General features: G+C 41.2%; 1 protein-coding gene across 1 annotated transcript in view; it reads right to left on the bottom strand.

Annotated features, from left to right (window-relative positions):
- LOC139562478 (transmembrane protein 150A-like) overlaps positions 1 to 16,294 on the bottom strand; it is a 50,791-nt gene that overhangs the window by 30,652 nt on the left and 3,845 nt on the right. Inside the window, exons 3-4 of the mRNA XM_071380205.1 lie at positions 2,934 to 2,981; positions 1,901 to 1,987 (exon numbers count right to left, since the gene is read on the bottom strand). Coding sequence (XP_071236306.1) covers positions 1,901 to 1,987; positions 2,934 to 2,981 — 135 coding nt within the window. The remainder of the gene's footprint in view (positions 1 to 1,900; positions 1,988 to 2,933; positions 2,982 to 16,294) is intronic.

Raw genomic sequence — 16,294 nt, 5'->3', positions numbered from 1 at the left:
GGACACTTAACTAATCTCCAAACGAGCTTCAATGCCATACAACACTCCATCCGTGGACTCCAACTGCTCTTAAACGCTGGTAAAACCTAATGCATGCTTTTCAACCTTTCGCTGCCCGCACATGCATCACTACTCTGGACGGTTCTGACTTAGAATATGTGGACAACTACCTAGGTGTCTGGCAAGACTGTAAACTCTCCCTCCAGACTCATATTAAACATCTCCAATCCAAAATGAAATCTAGAATCGGCTTCCTATTTTTGGCAACAAAGCATCCTTCACTCACGCCGCCAAACATACCCTCTTAAAACTAACTATCCTACTGATCCGACTACGGCGATGTTATTTACAAAATAGCTTCCAATACTCTACTCAGCAAACTGGATGCAGCCTATCACAGTGCCATCCGTTTTGTCACCAAAGCCCCATATACCACCCACCACTGCGACCTGTATGCTCTAGTCGGCTGGCCCTCGCTACATATTCGTCGCCAGACCCACTGGCTCCAGGTTATCTATAAGTCTATGCTAGGTAAAGCTCCGCCTTAGCTCACTGGTCATGATAACAACACCCACCCGTAGCACGCGCTCCAGCAGGTATATCTTACTGGTCATCCCCAAAGCCAACACCACCTTTGGCCGCCTTTCCTTCCAGTTCTGTGCTGCCAATGACTGGAACGAATTGCAAAAAAATATAAAAAATAAAAAATAAAACACTTTTTTTTTTTTTTTTTAATCGCTGAAGCTGGAGACTTACATTTCGCTCACTAACTTTAAACATCAGCTATCAGAACAGCTAACCTATCGCTGCAGCTGTACATAGCCCATCTGTAAACAGCCCATTCAATCTACCTACCTCATCCCCATATTGTTTTTATTTACTTTTCTGCTCTTTTGGTCACCAGTATTTCTACTTGCACATCATCATCTGCTCATCTATCACTCCAGTGTTAATTTGTAATTACTTCGCTACTATGGCCTATTTATTGCCTTACCTCCTCACGCCATTTGCACACACTGTATATATACTTTCTTTTCCCCCCCTATTGTGTTATTGACTGTACACTTGTTTATTCCATGGGTAACTGTGTTGTTGTTTGTGTCGCAGTGCTTTGCTTTATCTTGGCCAGGTCGCAGTTGTAAATGAGAACTTGTTCTCAACTAGCCTAACTGGTTAAATAAAAGTGAAATAAAACATTTTAAATGAGAAAACAAAAAGATAATTACTTGACACATTGGAAAGAATTAACCAAAAAAACAGGGCAAACTAGAATGCTATTTGGCCCAAAACAGAGAGTACACAGTGGCAGAATATCTGATCACTGTGACTGACCCAAAATTAAGGAAATCTTTGACTATGTACAGACTCAGTGAACATAGCCTTGGTATTGAGAAAGGCTGCAGAAGGCAGACCTGGCTCGCAAGAGAAGACAGGCTATGTGCACACTGCACACAAAATGAGGGGGAAACTGAGCTGCACTTCCTGACCTACGGCCAAACGTATGACCATATTAGGGACATATTTCCCTCAGATTACGCAGACCAATTCCAATCTTGATAAACTCCCATATCTATTGTGTGAAATGCCACAGTGTGCCATCACAGCAGCAAGATGTGACCTGTTGCCACAAGAAAAAGGAAACCAGCGAAGAACAAAAAAATACAACCTATATTTATGTATATTTATTTTCCTTTTTGTACATCATTACAACACAGTATATAGACATATGACATTTTAAATGTCTTTATTCTTTTGGAACTTTTGTAAGTGTAATGTTTACTGTTAATTTTCTATTGTTTATTATCTATTTCTCTTGCTTTGGCAAGGTAAACATATGTTCCCCATGCCAATAATGCCCCTTATATTGAAATTGGTAGAGAGAGAGAAAGATCAGACTGACCTGATGAGTGGAACATTGTCTAGAGTACAGCACAACGTTGGTCCACTCTGTAGGTACAGCTCCTTGTCACACGACTGGTTATATAACCTGTGCGCGTGTACAAACACACACACACACACACACACACACACACAGAGACAGACACAGGGAAGAGAGGGATGCTTTGATGAGGACAAGGTTTTAAAAGTCATGTCAAGCAGCCCTTGTAACTTGAAACAGTCTAGTAGTGCATAATAGAAGACTAAGTTTCACTATTGCAACAGCCCTATTATGGAAATACTAGTCTGTAAGTTGCATTAAAAAAGTGTTTTGACAACCCCACACACACTCAGCGTGGCAGGGGTAGGCAACTAAATTCAGCTGCGGGCCGATTCTTGTCGGAGCAGATAGTCGGGGGGCCGGAACATAATTATAATAATTTGTGCATTGCAAATTGACCACAACTAACTCCAAAAAGAGTTTGAATACCTTGATTAAATTGAGACATGATCACATCTTTTTTTTGCTCGGAAACAGGTTTCCTAAATTAAACAAATTCTTGGTGATTTTAGTATTTTCTTACAAAAAATGTATCATGATTACAGGCAGCTAACAGGCAGCTTATCATAGCTGATACAGAGATGAGTGAGTTAGAGGAGAGCAGGAGAGCCAAAAGAGACTCCTTGTTGTGAGAGTGGTTTGACGTATGCAGGCAAGTATTATACCATGTATAGGTTTCATGCTATGTAGCAGTGATACAAGTGGTTGATAACTAGTTATTAACATGAATAAACTACACAGCTAGCTAGCCTAGAGGGGCGTCAAGTAGCCTAGTGGTTAGAGCGTTGGGCTAGTAACCCAAAGGTTGCTAGATCAAACCCACGAGCTGACAAGGTAAAAATATGTCGTTCTGCCCCTGAACAAGGCAGTTACCCACTGTTACCCACTGTTCCTAGGCCGTCATTGGAAAGAAGAATTTGTTCTTAACTGACTTGCCTAGTTAAAAAAAAAAAAAAAAAAAAAAGCTATTAACATGAATGATTTAGCTACGTACCAGTTATCCACAGGGCAGACGTGCTGGTTGTACAGGGCCATGACGTACCTGTGACAGGTAAAGAAAAGGGTTAGCCTACGCATAATATAGACACTAATATAGACAACATTGATCAGGTAAAGGAGTAATGGTTAGGATAATACAAAGACAGGATGCAACACACCTCATCAACTAACCATGGTCTTCAATCTGGACCACACAACTGCAACTTGAACATTTAACTACTTGAAGCATGAGGCTTATGAACTCACAGCCATTCATATAACTTGGAATGGCAAAAGTGAGTCAGGGAATAGTTGATATCTAACATGTTTAATACTCGTTTTCCCAGTGGCCTCTATTCTTAGAAACAGTAAAAAGAGAAATACAGTCGGAACCAGTGAGTCATGAACAAACAGAGGAAACAGGAACAATAACCATCACTGTTGGTTTTGTGGTTGAACCGGGGAGAACAGGGGGTGAAAGACTAAGGTTTCCAACCACAGGGCAGAGGTTCACACAATAGAAGAGAGGTAAAATGTAGGTTATATGAAACATGACCATTATGTGAGAATGCTCTAGCGGTAAAATGCATTGCTTTCAGAGTGTTATGATAGGGAGGCATTTTTTAAGTCGTAAGAATTCCCAGAATATTTTACAAATTCAGGTGGAGAAATCCAGGGGAGGCAAGCAACCTGTCCACTGTAGAATATACAACCTAGATCGGCTCTCAAATTCCTGTAATACCAGCTAAAAATCGGTGGGGGGGGGGGGGGGGGAGAAAATCACATCCAATGTAGTTTAAAGGTTGTCACTGGTTGTATGCTCTCTCAATGTAGGCTATGCTCTCCATCTATGCTGTCATTGCACTGTTACAACAAATAAACCAAGCAATAAGAACACACAACACCCTGTCACTGAGATAGTCCTGTCTACTTGCCCCTGGAAACCAGGTCACCTGATAACAAATCAGCTAGCAATTCTAACTGATCAAAATCACCACAAAGTGTCGTCTAATTCCAATCGATACTCTGGTTTGCTTGAATTGGACTAAAAATCGGTCACTGGACTGGACTAATATCAGGAAATCTGGGTATACTCCTGGAGGACCAGTCTGGTCAGTGTGTTCTAACCCAGAAACAGGTTGATTCAGCTTGGTCTCCCACTCAGAGGGGCACTGACCGGAGAGATGAGAGGGGTGAGAGAAGGGGTAAAGAGAGGGGAGAGAGAGAGAGGAGAGAGAAAAGAAATTGTGCACCAGAATATAATGCACCCAACAAAATCAAAACTCTGATAAAGGGTAATTGTCATTGAAAAATGACGAAGCACAACACCATGCAGTAGATGAGACAGACATCCGTGTAGGCTGTCACAAACACACAGGGTCTTTCTCAAAATGCATACTAAGGTGCTCCGAGCACGGGAAGGTCGGAGTATGAGTCCAAATCAATGTATGGGAAGGCACTTCTCAGATGCGTACTCCGTTTGTACATATTTTGAAGCGTGCATCGGAGAAAGCTTCAACGGAAAGTATGCACAGAAATATGACGCAATCACGTAAAAATTACGCAACATTTCATGAAATCAATTACAGACATTATTTGAACTGAAGGGAGAGAAAATAAACTCAGACTTTGGAATTAAATGTTGCCTATTCACATCTCATACGTTTCTTGAACACAATATTTCATGATAGTATGAATTTATTAAATTATGTTCATTTTAGCATGTTTTAGAGGCGAAAAAAACACACCTATTTAGGCGAGGTGCTGGCTAGCAGAGTAGAACACTAAAAAAATAAAAGGAGAGTCTCACACTCTAGGAGCTCAAGTGCAATAATTTAATAACCTAATAAGCTGTCTTCATCAGGGTATAATGATAAACACTGCGGGGTGACTCGTTTATAGTGTCAAAAGACATAGGTGTCTAATCATGGTGGGGTCTGGCCTGATATCATTGGTTAATTCTCATATATTAAAATAGCATACAAAAAACAAATGGATAGCGTAAGATCATAGATACAATTTGGCTACATAAGCCTACAAACATTTACAATGGCACAATCACAATAATCACAAGAATGGCTTCAGATCAAAGTCTACGTTGAGACTGAAGGGAGCAAGAGTCTTTAAATTAAAGATCCAGGCAGCATCTTGTTTTAACAATAAATTGTAGAGGTCACCCCCTTTCCTAGGGAGCGTGACATGTTCGATGCCAATATAACATAGAGACAAAATCGAGAGGTTTTCTTCCAAAAAGTGTGCCGCAACTGGGTAAGTCGAGTTTTTGCACCTAGTGGTGCTACGACGCTCCGAGATTCGTACTTTTAATTCGCGTTTTGTTTTAAATCACATCATTTTTACTACAAGGACAAGTTATAAAATAAATAACTGCCTTGGTGGAGCATGTGATAACACCTTTGATTGGGATCTGTTTCCCTGTTTGGGGGTGTTTGAAGGATCTACATTTATAAGTGCCATTGCATTGAGCACAGCCATTACACTTGTAGTTTCCATCCAGTAGGGCCGCAAATAGACGCTGTGTAGGGATATCTTGGGGTGGTAAAATCAGAGTTTACCAATTGATCTGAGATTTCTGCCCCGCGAGAATTAGACCAAGGGAAGGTCCAAAATAAACATATTACCGATACTATCATCGGCTCGTAGAATGTGCCAAAGTTTGTGAACGATTCCCTTAATTTGTTCAGAGCACTTTGAATAGCGGGTAGTTAGAACGCAAGAACGCTTCTTTTTGCAAGACTGACCTTGAAAAAGGTCATTTCGCGTTTTGTTTTTTAATTTTCTCAATAGCAGTATTAAATCTGACCATTTTTGTACCCCCTCTCCTTGAATTTTCTTTCTCAGTCATATTTCTGTCGAAATCTGTTTTTTGCAAATTCTTTTGATTCGACAGAATTGGCTATAGGGCAAACTGTTTTTCAAGGGAAGTGAGTGACAACTATCAGCCCTCAAACTGTTACGATCAGTAGGTTTCCTGTAAAGATCAGCGTATAGAACATTTTCTTCACACAGGATCAGAAGTAGAGGTCGACCGATTAATCGGAATGGCCGATTTCAAGTTTCCATAACAAAATTGGTAAATCTGCATTTTTGGACACCGATCATGGCCAATTACATTGCACTCCACGAGGAGACTGTGTGGCAGGCTGAATACCTGTTATGCGAGTGCAGCAAGGAGCCAAGGTAAGGTACTAGCTAGCATTAAACGTATCTTATAAAAAACAATCAAGCTTAACATAATCACTAGTTAACTACAGATTGTTGATGATATTACTAGTTTATCTAGCTTGTCCTGCGTTGCATATAAATCGCTGCGGTGCCTGTTAATTTATCATTGAATCACAGCCTACTTCGCCAAACGGGCAATTTAACTTTTGGGACTGGGTGACAGTATTGAGTAGCTTGGATGAATAAGGTGCCCAGAGTAAACTGCCTGCTACTCAGGCCCAGAAGATAGAATATGCATATAATTAGTAGATTTTGATAGAAAACACTTTGAAGTTTCTAAAACTGTTTGAATGATGTCTGAGTATAACATAACTCATATGGCAGGCAAAAACCTGAGAAAAAATTCAACCAGGAAGTGGGAAATCTGAGGTTTGTAGGTTATCAAGTCTATCCAATATACAGTGTAAATGGGGTCAGATTGCACTTCCTAAGGCTTCCACTAGATGTCAACAGTCTTTAGAACCTTGTTTCAGGCTTCTACTATGAAGGGGGAGCGAATAAGAGCTGTTTGAACCAGGTGTCTGGCAGAATGCCATGAGCTAAGTCTCACGCGCAGCCGTGAGAGCGAGTTACTTTCCCCTTCATTTCAAAAGACAAAGGAATTGTCCGGTTGGAATATTATTGAAGATTTATGATAAAAACATCCTAAAGATGTATATAATCAATCGTTTGACATGTTTCTACGAACTGTAATGTAACTTTTTTGACTTTTCGTCTGGACTTAGTGCTCGCGCGTTGTGCATTTGGATTACTGAACTAAACGTGCGAACAAAAAGGAGGTATTTGGACATAAATGATGGACTTTATCGAACATTTATGGTGGAACTGGGAATCCTGGGAGTACTTTCCGATGAAGATCAAAGGTAAGTGAATATTTATAACGCTATTTCTGAGTTGTGACACCTCTCCTCGGTTGGAAAATGGCTGTATGTTTTTCTGTGTCTAGGCGCTGAACCAACATAATTGCATGGTGTGCTTTTACCGTAAAACTTATTTGAAATCTGACACAGCGGTTGCATTAAGGAGAAGTGTATCTTTAATTGTGTGTTTAACACTTGTATCTTTCATCAATGTTTATGATGAGTATTTCTGGAATTTGGTGTGGCCCTCTGCACTTTCACCGGATGTTTGTTTGAGACAATGCATTTCTGAATATAACGCACCAATTTCAAATTAGGTTTTTGGACATAAAGATTAACTTTATCGAACAAAACACACATTTATTGTCTAACATGGAGTCCTGGGAGTGCCATCCGGTGAAGATCAAAGGTTAGTGATTAATGTTAACGCTATTTCTGTCTTTTGTGACACCTCTCCTTCTTTGGAAAAATGGCTGTATGTTTTTCTGTGGCTAGGCGCTGACTTAACATAAGCGGAAGGTGTGCTTTCGCCGTAAAGCCTTTTTGAAATCAGACACTGTGGCTGGATTAACAGGAAGTGTATCTTTAAAATGGTGTATAATACTTGTATGTTTGAGGAATTTTAATTATGAGATTTCTGTTGTTTTGAATTTGGCGCCCTGCAATTTCACTAGCTGTTGTTGAGGTGCGTCCCACATATTCCAGAGAAGTTAACAAGCACATTCGAGAAAAAAAGCACTGTCGTTGCACCAATGTGTACCTAACCATAAACATCAAAGTCTTTCATAAAATCAATACACAAGTACATATTTATAAACCTGCATATTTAGTTAATATTGCCTGCTAACATGAATTTCTTTTAACTAGGGAAATTGTGTTTAACTAGGGAACTTGCGTTCTGTGCAACAGAGTCAGGGTAGCGTTATATGCAGCAGTTTGGGCCGCCTGGCTCGTTGCGAACTGTGTGAAGACCATTTCTTCCTAACAAAGACAGCCAACTTCACCAAACGGGGGATGATTTAACAAAAGCGCATTTGCAAAAAAAGCACAATCGTTGCACGAATGTACCGAACCATAAACATCAATGTCTTTCTTAAAATCAATACACAGAAGTATATACACTACTCAAAAAAATAAAGGGAACACTTAAACAACACAATGTAACTCTAAGTCAATCACACTTCTGTGAAATCAAACTGTCCACTTAGGAAGCAACACTGATTGACAATACATTTCACATGCTGTTGTGCAAATGGAATAGACAACAGGTGGAAATTATAGGCAATTAGCAAGACACCCCCAATAAAGGAGTGATTCTGCAGGTGGTGACCACAGACCACTTCTCAATTCCTATGCTTCCTGGCTGATGTTTTGGTCACTTTTGAATGCTGGCGGTGCTTTCACTCTAGTGGTAGCATGAGACGGAGTCTACAACCCACACAAGTGGCTCAGGTACCGAGATGAGATCCTCAGACCCCTTGTGAGACCATATGCTGGTGCGGTTGGCCCTGGGTTCCTCCTAATGCAAGACAATGCTAGACCTCATGTGGCTGGAGTGTGTCAGCAGTTCCTGCAAGAGGAAGGCATTGATGCTATGGACTGGCACGCCCGTTCCCCAGACCTGAATCCAATTGAGCACATCTGGGACATCATGTCTCGCTCCATCCACCAACGCCACGTTGCACAGACTGTCCAGGAGTTGGCGGATGCTTTAGTCCAGGTCTGGGAGGAGATCCCTCAGGAGACCATCCGCCACCTCATCAGGAGCATACCCAGGCGTTGTAGGGAGGTCATACAGGCACATGGAGGCCACACACACTACTGAGCCTCATTTTGACTTGTTTTAAGGACATTACATCAAAGTTGGATCAGCCTGTAGTGTGGTTTTCCACTTTAATTTTGAGTGTGACTCCAAATCCAGACCTCCATGGGTTGATAAATTTGATTTCCATTGATAATTTGATTGATTTTGTTGTCAGCACATTAAACTATGTAAAGAAAAAAGTATTTAATAACAATATTTCATTCATTCAGATCTAGGATGTGTTATTTTAGTGTTCCCTTTATTTTTTTGAGCAGTGTATTTTTAAACCTGCATATTTAGTTTTAAAAAATTTATGTCAGCAGGCATAATTAACTAGGGAAATTGTGTCACTTCTCTTGCGTTCATTGCACGCAGAGTCAGGGTATATGCAACAGTTTGGGCCGCCTGGCTCGTTGCAAACTAATACGCCAGAATTTTACATAATAATGACATTACATTGAAGGTTGTGCAATGTAACAACAATATTTAGACTTATGGATGCCACCCGTTAGATGAAATACAGAACGGTTCCGTATTTCACTGAAAGAATAAAAGTTTTGTTTTCGAAATGATAGGTCATTAATATGGTCAAATCCGGAAACTAAGACTCATATTTCTGTGTGTTATTATATTATAATTAAGTCTATGATTTGATAGAACAGTCTGAGCGGTGGTAAGCAGCAGCAGGCTCGTAAGCATTCATTCAAACAGCACTTTCCTGCGTTTGCCAGCAGTTCTTCACAATGCTTCAAGTATTGCGCTGTTTATGACTTCAAGCCTATCATCTCCTGAGATTAGGCTGGAAATACTAAAGTACCTATTATAACATCCAATAGTCAAAGGTATATGAAATACAAATGGTATAGAGAAATAGTCCTATGTTCAATTTAGTTGAATTGAACCTAAAACATCTTACCTGGGAATATTGAAGACTCATGTTTAAAGGAACCACCAGTTTTCATATGTTCTCATGTTCTGAGCAAGGAACTTAAACGTTAGCTTTTTTTACATGGCACATATTGCACTTTTACTTTCTTCTCCAACACTGTTTTTGCATTATTTAAACTAAATTGAACATGTTTCATTATTTATTTGAGGCTAAATTGATTTTACTGATGTATTATATAAGGTTATAATAAAAGTGTTCATTGTTCATTCAGTATTGTTGTAATTGTCATTATTATTATTACAAATAAATATATATATATATATATATATATATATATATAAATAATAGGCCGATTAATCGGTATCAGCTTTTTTTGGTCCTCCAATAAATCAGTATCGGCGGTGAAAAATCATAATCGGTCGACCTCTAATCAGAAGATCAAGAAAACTGATTTGACGTGTATCAGATTGCACAGTAAATCTCAGATGCGTAGAACAGGAGTTAAGAAAAGCATGGAACGCCTGGAGCAGTTTTGCATCACCCCTCCATAGAACAAAAATATCATCAATATACCGTTTCCAAATAATGATGTTAGGCAAGAAAACATTTGAGGATTGCATGTTTACCTGCCTACAATACCCACTGTAGTGTACGTAGACCGCAAGCCCATTGTAAGTCAATAGGGCTAGAGTTAACTGGCTAGCTACTACTGTTACCTACAGTTGATGTAGGTTTACATACACTTAGGTTGGAGTCATTACAACCCGTTTTTCAACCACTCCACAACTTTGTCAACAAACTATAGTTTGGCAAGTCGGTTAGGACATCTACTTTGTGCATGACACAAGTAATTTTTCCAACTATTGTTTACAGACTGATTATTTCACTATCACAATTCCAGTGGGTCAGAAGTTTACATACACTAAGTTGACTGTGCCTTTAAACAGCTTGGAAAATTCCAGAAAATGACATCATGGCTTTACAAGCTTCTGATAGGCTAATTGACATCATTTGAGTCAATTGGAGGTGTACCTGTGGATGTATTTCAAGGCCTACCTTCAAACTCAGTGCCTCGTTGCTTGACATCGTGTGAAAATCAAAAGAAATCAGCCAAGTCGACCCCCACAAGTCTGTTTCATCCTTGGGAGCAATTTCCAAACGCCTGAAGGTACCACGTTCATCTGTACAAACAATAGTACGCAAGTATAAACACCATGGGACCACGCAGCCGTCATACCGCTCAGGAAGGAGACGTGTTCTGTCTCCTAGAGATGAACGTACTTTGCTGCGAAAAGTCCAAATCAATCCCAGAACAACAGCAAAGGTCCTTGTGAAGATGCTGGAGGAAACAGGTACAAAAGTATCTATATCCACAGTAAAACGAGTCCTATATCAACATAACCTGAAAGGCCGCTCAGTAAGGAAGAAGCCACTGCTCCAAAACCGCCATAAAAAAAGCCAGGCTACGGTTTGCAACTGCACAATGGGGACAAAGATCGTACTTTTTGGAGAAATGTCCTCTGGTCTGATGAAACAAAAATAGAACTGTTTGGCCCTAATGACCATCGTTATGTTTGGAGGAGTAAGGGGGAGGCTTGCAAGCCGAAGAACACCATCCCAACCGTGAAGCACGGGGGTGGCAGCATCATGTTGTGGGGGTGCTTTGCTGCAGGAGGGACTGGTGCACTTCACAAAATAGATGGCATCATGAGGGGGGAAAATTGTGTGGATATATTTAAGCAACATCTCAAGACATCAGTCAGGAAGTTAAAGCTTGGTCGCAAATGGGTCTTCCAAATGGACAATGACCCCCAAGCATACTTCCAAAGTTGTGGCAAAATGGCTTAAGGACAACAAAGTCAAGGTATTGGAGTGGCCATCACAAAGCCCTGACCTCAATCCTATAGAACATTTGTGGGCAGAACTGAAAAAGCAGGTGTGAGCAAAGAGGCCTACAAACCTGACCCAGTTACATCAGCTCTGGTAGGAGGAATGGGCCAAAATTCACCCAACTTATTGTGGGAAGCTTGTGGAAGGCTACCCAAAACGTTTCACCCAAGTTAAACAATGTAAAAGGCAATGCTACCAAATACTAATTGAGTGTATATAAACTTCTGCCCCACTGGGAATGTGATGAAATAAATAAAAGCTGAAATAAATAATTCTCTACTACTATTCTGACATTTCACATTCTTACAATAAAGTGGTGATCCTAACTGACCTAAGACAGGGAATTTTTACTGGGATTAAATGTCAGGAATTGTGAAAAACTGAGTTGAAATGTATTTGGCTAAGGTGTATGTAAACTTCCAACTTCAACTGTAGCTAGCCACATAGAATTGGCAGTTAGCTACCCACTAATTAACATCTACCTTGCATAGCATTAGTTTAACAGGCAAAAATGACATAAAACTATCTGGTTAGCTAAATATCTGTGATTCACATATAGCTCGCTGATAGTTAAGAAGTAAAACGTTAGCTTTGTGTATATCTGGTTTCGTCTCTATTGTTGCCATTTTTGTGGCTGGAAGAAGATTCACTGAATGGGAGGGGCAGCGTGAGGTAATGCAGTGTGGGGGGGGGGGTGCTTCTCAAATGTCATGTGTTCTTCGTCCTCACAAGAACGTACTCAAGAGAATGTCCTCAGAGAATGCACTCGGAGCATGAGAGTGTGGAGTATGCATATTGAGAAACACCCACAGTTTGTCCTCCTGTGTGCATACATCTGACAATGCTCAGGGGTCAGATTTCGAACTTCATTATTTAAAAACATAAAATACGGTTAAAAACCTCCATAACGTCAAAAAGGAGAAAATAGTGATTTCTCCCTACTAGGGGCATCATGACATAACATTTGCACACACACCACCTGAACCCCAAAATAAATTACATTTGGTAAACACAAACTCTGCCATCTGATGCCATGGCAACCATGAATAACCATCATCACTAGGCCAGAGAGAGAGACAACAGATAGGGAAATATGGAGAGAGAAAGAGGGGGAGAAAGAGAGCGAGAGGGGAAGAGCATCAAAGCACGAGCCCAGTAACAGGGACTTCTCCACAATACAAGAGTCAGCTTGTGTATGCTACGCTGCCATTCACACACACCAAGTTGAACTTGGACAGGTAGGTGTGAATGGGAGGCACACACACAGACCCAGAATACCACAGCTCTCTTCCACACACACAGGTTGTAAAAGATTCCTGAGTGTCCTCCGCCTGCATGGGCCACTCAGGTACAGTGCCTTGGTGTTTTCCCTATTTTGTTGCATTGCAACCTGTAATTTAAATAGATTTTTATTTGGATTTCATGTAATGGACAGACAAAATAGTCCAAATTGGTGAAGTGAAAAAAAATATGCTTTTTTCAAAAAATTCTATAAATTTGAAACTGAAAAGTGGTGCGTGCATATGTATTCACTCCCTTTGCTATGAAGCCCCTAAATAAGATCTGGTGCAACTAATTACCTTCAGAAGTCACATTATTTAAGTCCACCTGTGTGCAATATATACACACACCTATTCTGAAAGGCCCCAGAGTCTGCAACACCACTAAGCAAGGGGCAACACCACTAAGCAAGCGGCACCATGAAGACCAAGGAGCTCTCCAAACAGGTCAGGGACAAAGTTGTGGAGAAGTACAGATCAGGGTTGGGTTATAAAGAAATATCAGAAACTTTGAACATCCCACAGAGCACCATTAAATCCATTTTTTTTTATTTTTTTTTTATAATATGGCACCACAACAAACCTGCCAAGAGAGGGCCGCCCACCAAAACTCACAGACCAGGCAAGGAGGACATTAATCAGAGCCAACAAAGAGACCAAAGATAACCCTGAAGGAGCTGCAAAGCTCCACAGCGGAGATAGGATTATATGTCCAAAGGACCACTTTAAGCCGTACACTCCACAGAGCTGGGCTTTACGGAAGAGTAGCCGGGGAAAAAACCATTGCTTAAAGAAAGAAATAAGGAAACACGTTTGGTGTTAGCCAAAAGGCATGTGGGAGACTCCCCACACATATGGAAGAAGGTACTCTGGTCAAATGAAACTAAAATTGAGCTTTTTGGCCATAAAAAAAAACACTTTGTCTGGTGCAAACCCAACACCTCTCATCACCCTGAGAACACCATCCTCACAGTGAAGCATGGTGGTGGCAGCATCATCATGATGTGGGGAAGGAATGGATGGCACTAAATACAGAGATATTGAGGGAAACCTGTTTCAGTCTTCCAGAGATTTGAGACTGGGACAGAGGTTCACCTTCCAGCAGGACAATGACCCTAAGCATACTGCTAAAGCAACACTCGAGTGGTTTAAGGGGAAACATTTAAATGTATTGGAATGGCCTAGTCAAAGCCCAGACCTCAATCCAATAGGGAATCTGTAGTCTGACTTAAAGATTGCTGTACACCAGCGGAAACCATCCAGCTTGAATGAGCTGGAGCAGTTTTGCCTAGAAGAATGGACAAAACTCCCAGTGGCTAGATGTGCCAAGCTTATAGAGACATACCCCAAGAGATTTGCAGCTGTAATTGCTGCCAAAGGTGGCTCTACAAAGTATTGACTTCGGTGGGGTGAATAGTTATGCATGCTCAAGTTCTGTTCTTTTGTCTTATTTCTTGTTTGTTTCACCAAAATTATTTTGCATCTTCAAAGTGGTAGGCACGTTGTGTAAATCAAATGATACAACCCACCCAAAAATCTATTGTAATTCCAGATTGTAAGGCAACAAAATAGGAAAAATGCCAAGGAGGGTGAATACTTTCGCAAGACACTGTAGCAGAAGGGTTTATAAAACAAAGAGGACAGTTAGAAAAGGGAAACACAATCATCACATTCACTCAACCTGAACAGTCCCGTCTCGCTGAGCTGGGCTGACTAACTGTTTTCAACCAGTTTTCCACTTTCCTCAAACTCTGTTTTGTGAACTCATGGATATCTTGAAGTTAAAATAACACCAAGTGTGGTTTGGTTAGAGCCTAAGGGCAATTTCTCTAGAAATAGCGATATAAAAAATTCCTTACCTTTGATGATGATATTCTGTTGGCACTCCAAAAGGTCCCAGTTACATCACAAATGGTCCTTTTGTTCGATAATGTCCTTCTTTATATCCATAAAAACTCAGTTTAGCTGGTGCGCTTCAGTCAATAATCCACCCAGTTTCCCTAATAAACTTTTCCAAACAAGTCAAACATCGTTTACAATCAAACCTTAGTTTATTTACGTATTAGGGTACCTATCAAATTTAAGACGGAGAATCGTTAGTCTTTACCGGAGAAAAATACCAAAGAACGCACTCTCTTCCACGCGCTTGGAAACACTACAGCCAAAATGGGAGCCACCTAGAAAAACTACAATTCATGGCTCATTTTTCCAATAACCAGCCTGAAACTCTTTCTAAAAGACTGTTGACATCTAGTGGAAGCCATAGGAACTGCAATCTGGGAGGACTTGGCCTTATAATAAAAGTGATAGCCATTGAAAATAGTGGTAGGCTGAAATTGTCTTTTTTTGGGGGGATGGTTTGTCCTTGGGGTTTCACCTGCCATATCAGTTTTGTTATACTCAGACATCAATTTTAACAGTTTTAGAAACGTTAGTGTTTTCTATCCAAATATACCAATTATATGCATATCCTAGCTTCTGGGCCTGAGTAACAGGCAGTTTACTTTGGGCATCCTTTTCATCTGGACGTAAAAATACTGCCCCCTACCCAAGAGAGGTTAAAGGTCTTGGGAAATGTTTTTACATTGTTACCCCTTTTCGTGATATCCAAATTGGTAGTTACAGTCTTGTCCCATCGCTGCAACACCCGTACGAACTCGGAAGAGGCGAAGGTCGAGAGCCATGCGTCCCTCGAAACACGAACCCGCCAAGCCGCACTGCTTCTTCACACACTGCTTGCAAAACCGGGAAGCCAGCCGCACCAGTGTCAGAGGAAACACTGTACACCTGGTGACTGGAGTCGCTAGAGCGCGATGGGACACCCGCCACAGGAGGTGGGATGGGACATCCGCCACACTGTACACCCGCCACAGGAGTCGCTAGACCGCGATGGGACAAGGACATCCCGGCCGGCCAAACCCTCCCCTAACCCGGACGACGTTGGGCCAATTGTGCGCTGCCTCATGGGTCTCCCGGTCGTGGCCCGGCTGCGACACAGTCCGGTATCCAACCCTGATCTGTAGTGACGCCGCTAGCTCTGCGATGCAGTGCCTTAGACTGCTGCGCCACTCGGGAGGCCCAAGGCCTTCTGAAAGTTAACCTGTTTAAAAGGTCTTACATCAACTCTCATGCATAGTTCAGTGTTACTAGCCTCGAAGTGCGCATAGAAGGTATTTACCTTGTATGGTAGGCTTGTGTCACTGGACAGTTCGCGGCTGGGTTTTCCATTGTAATCCGTGATAGTTTGCAAGCCCTGCCACATCGACTAGCGTCAGAGCCGGTGTAATAGGATTCGATCTTGGGCTTGTATTAATGTGTTGCCTGTTTGATGGTTTGTCGGAGGATGTAGCAGGATTTCTTATAAGCTTCTGGATTAGTGTCCCGATCCTTGAAAGCAGCATCTCTAGCCAT

This window comes from Salvelinus alpinus, chromosome 32, assembly GCF_045679555.1.
Source record: "Salvelinus alpinus chromosome 32, SLU_Salpinus.1, whole genome shotgun sequence".
NCBI classification, from domain to species: domain Eukaryota; kingdom Metazoa; phylum Chordata; class Actinopteri; order Salmoniformes; family Salmonidae; genus Salvelinus; species Salvelinus alpinus.
This window is presented reverse-complemented; position numbering and strand designations above follow the sequence as displayed.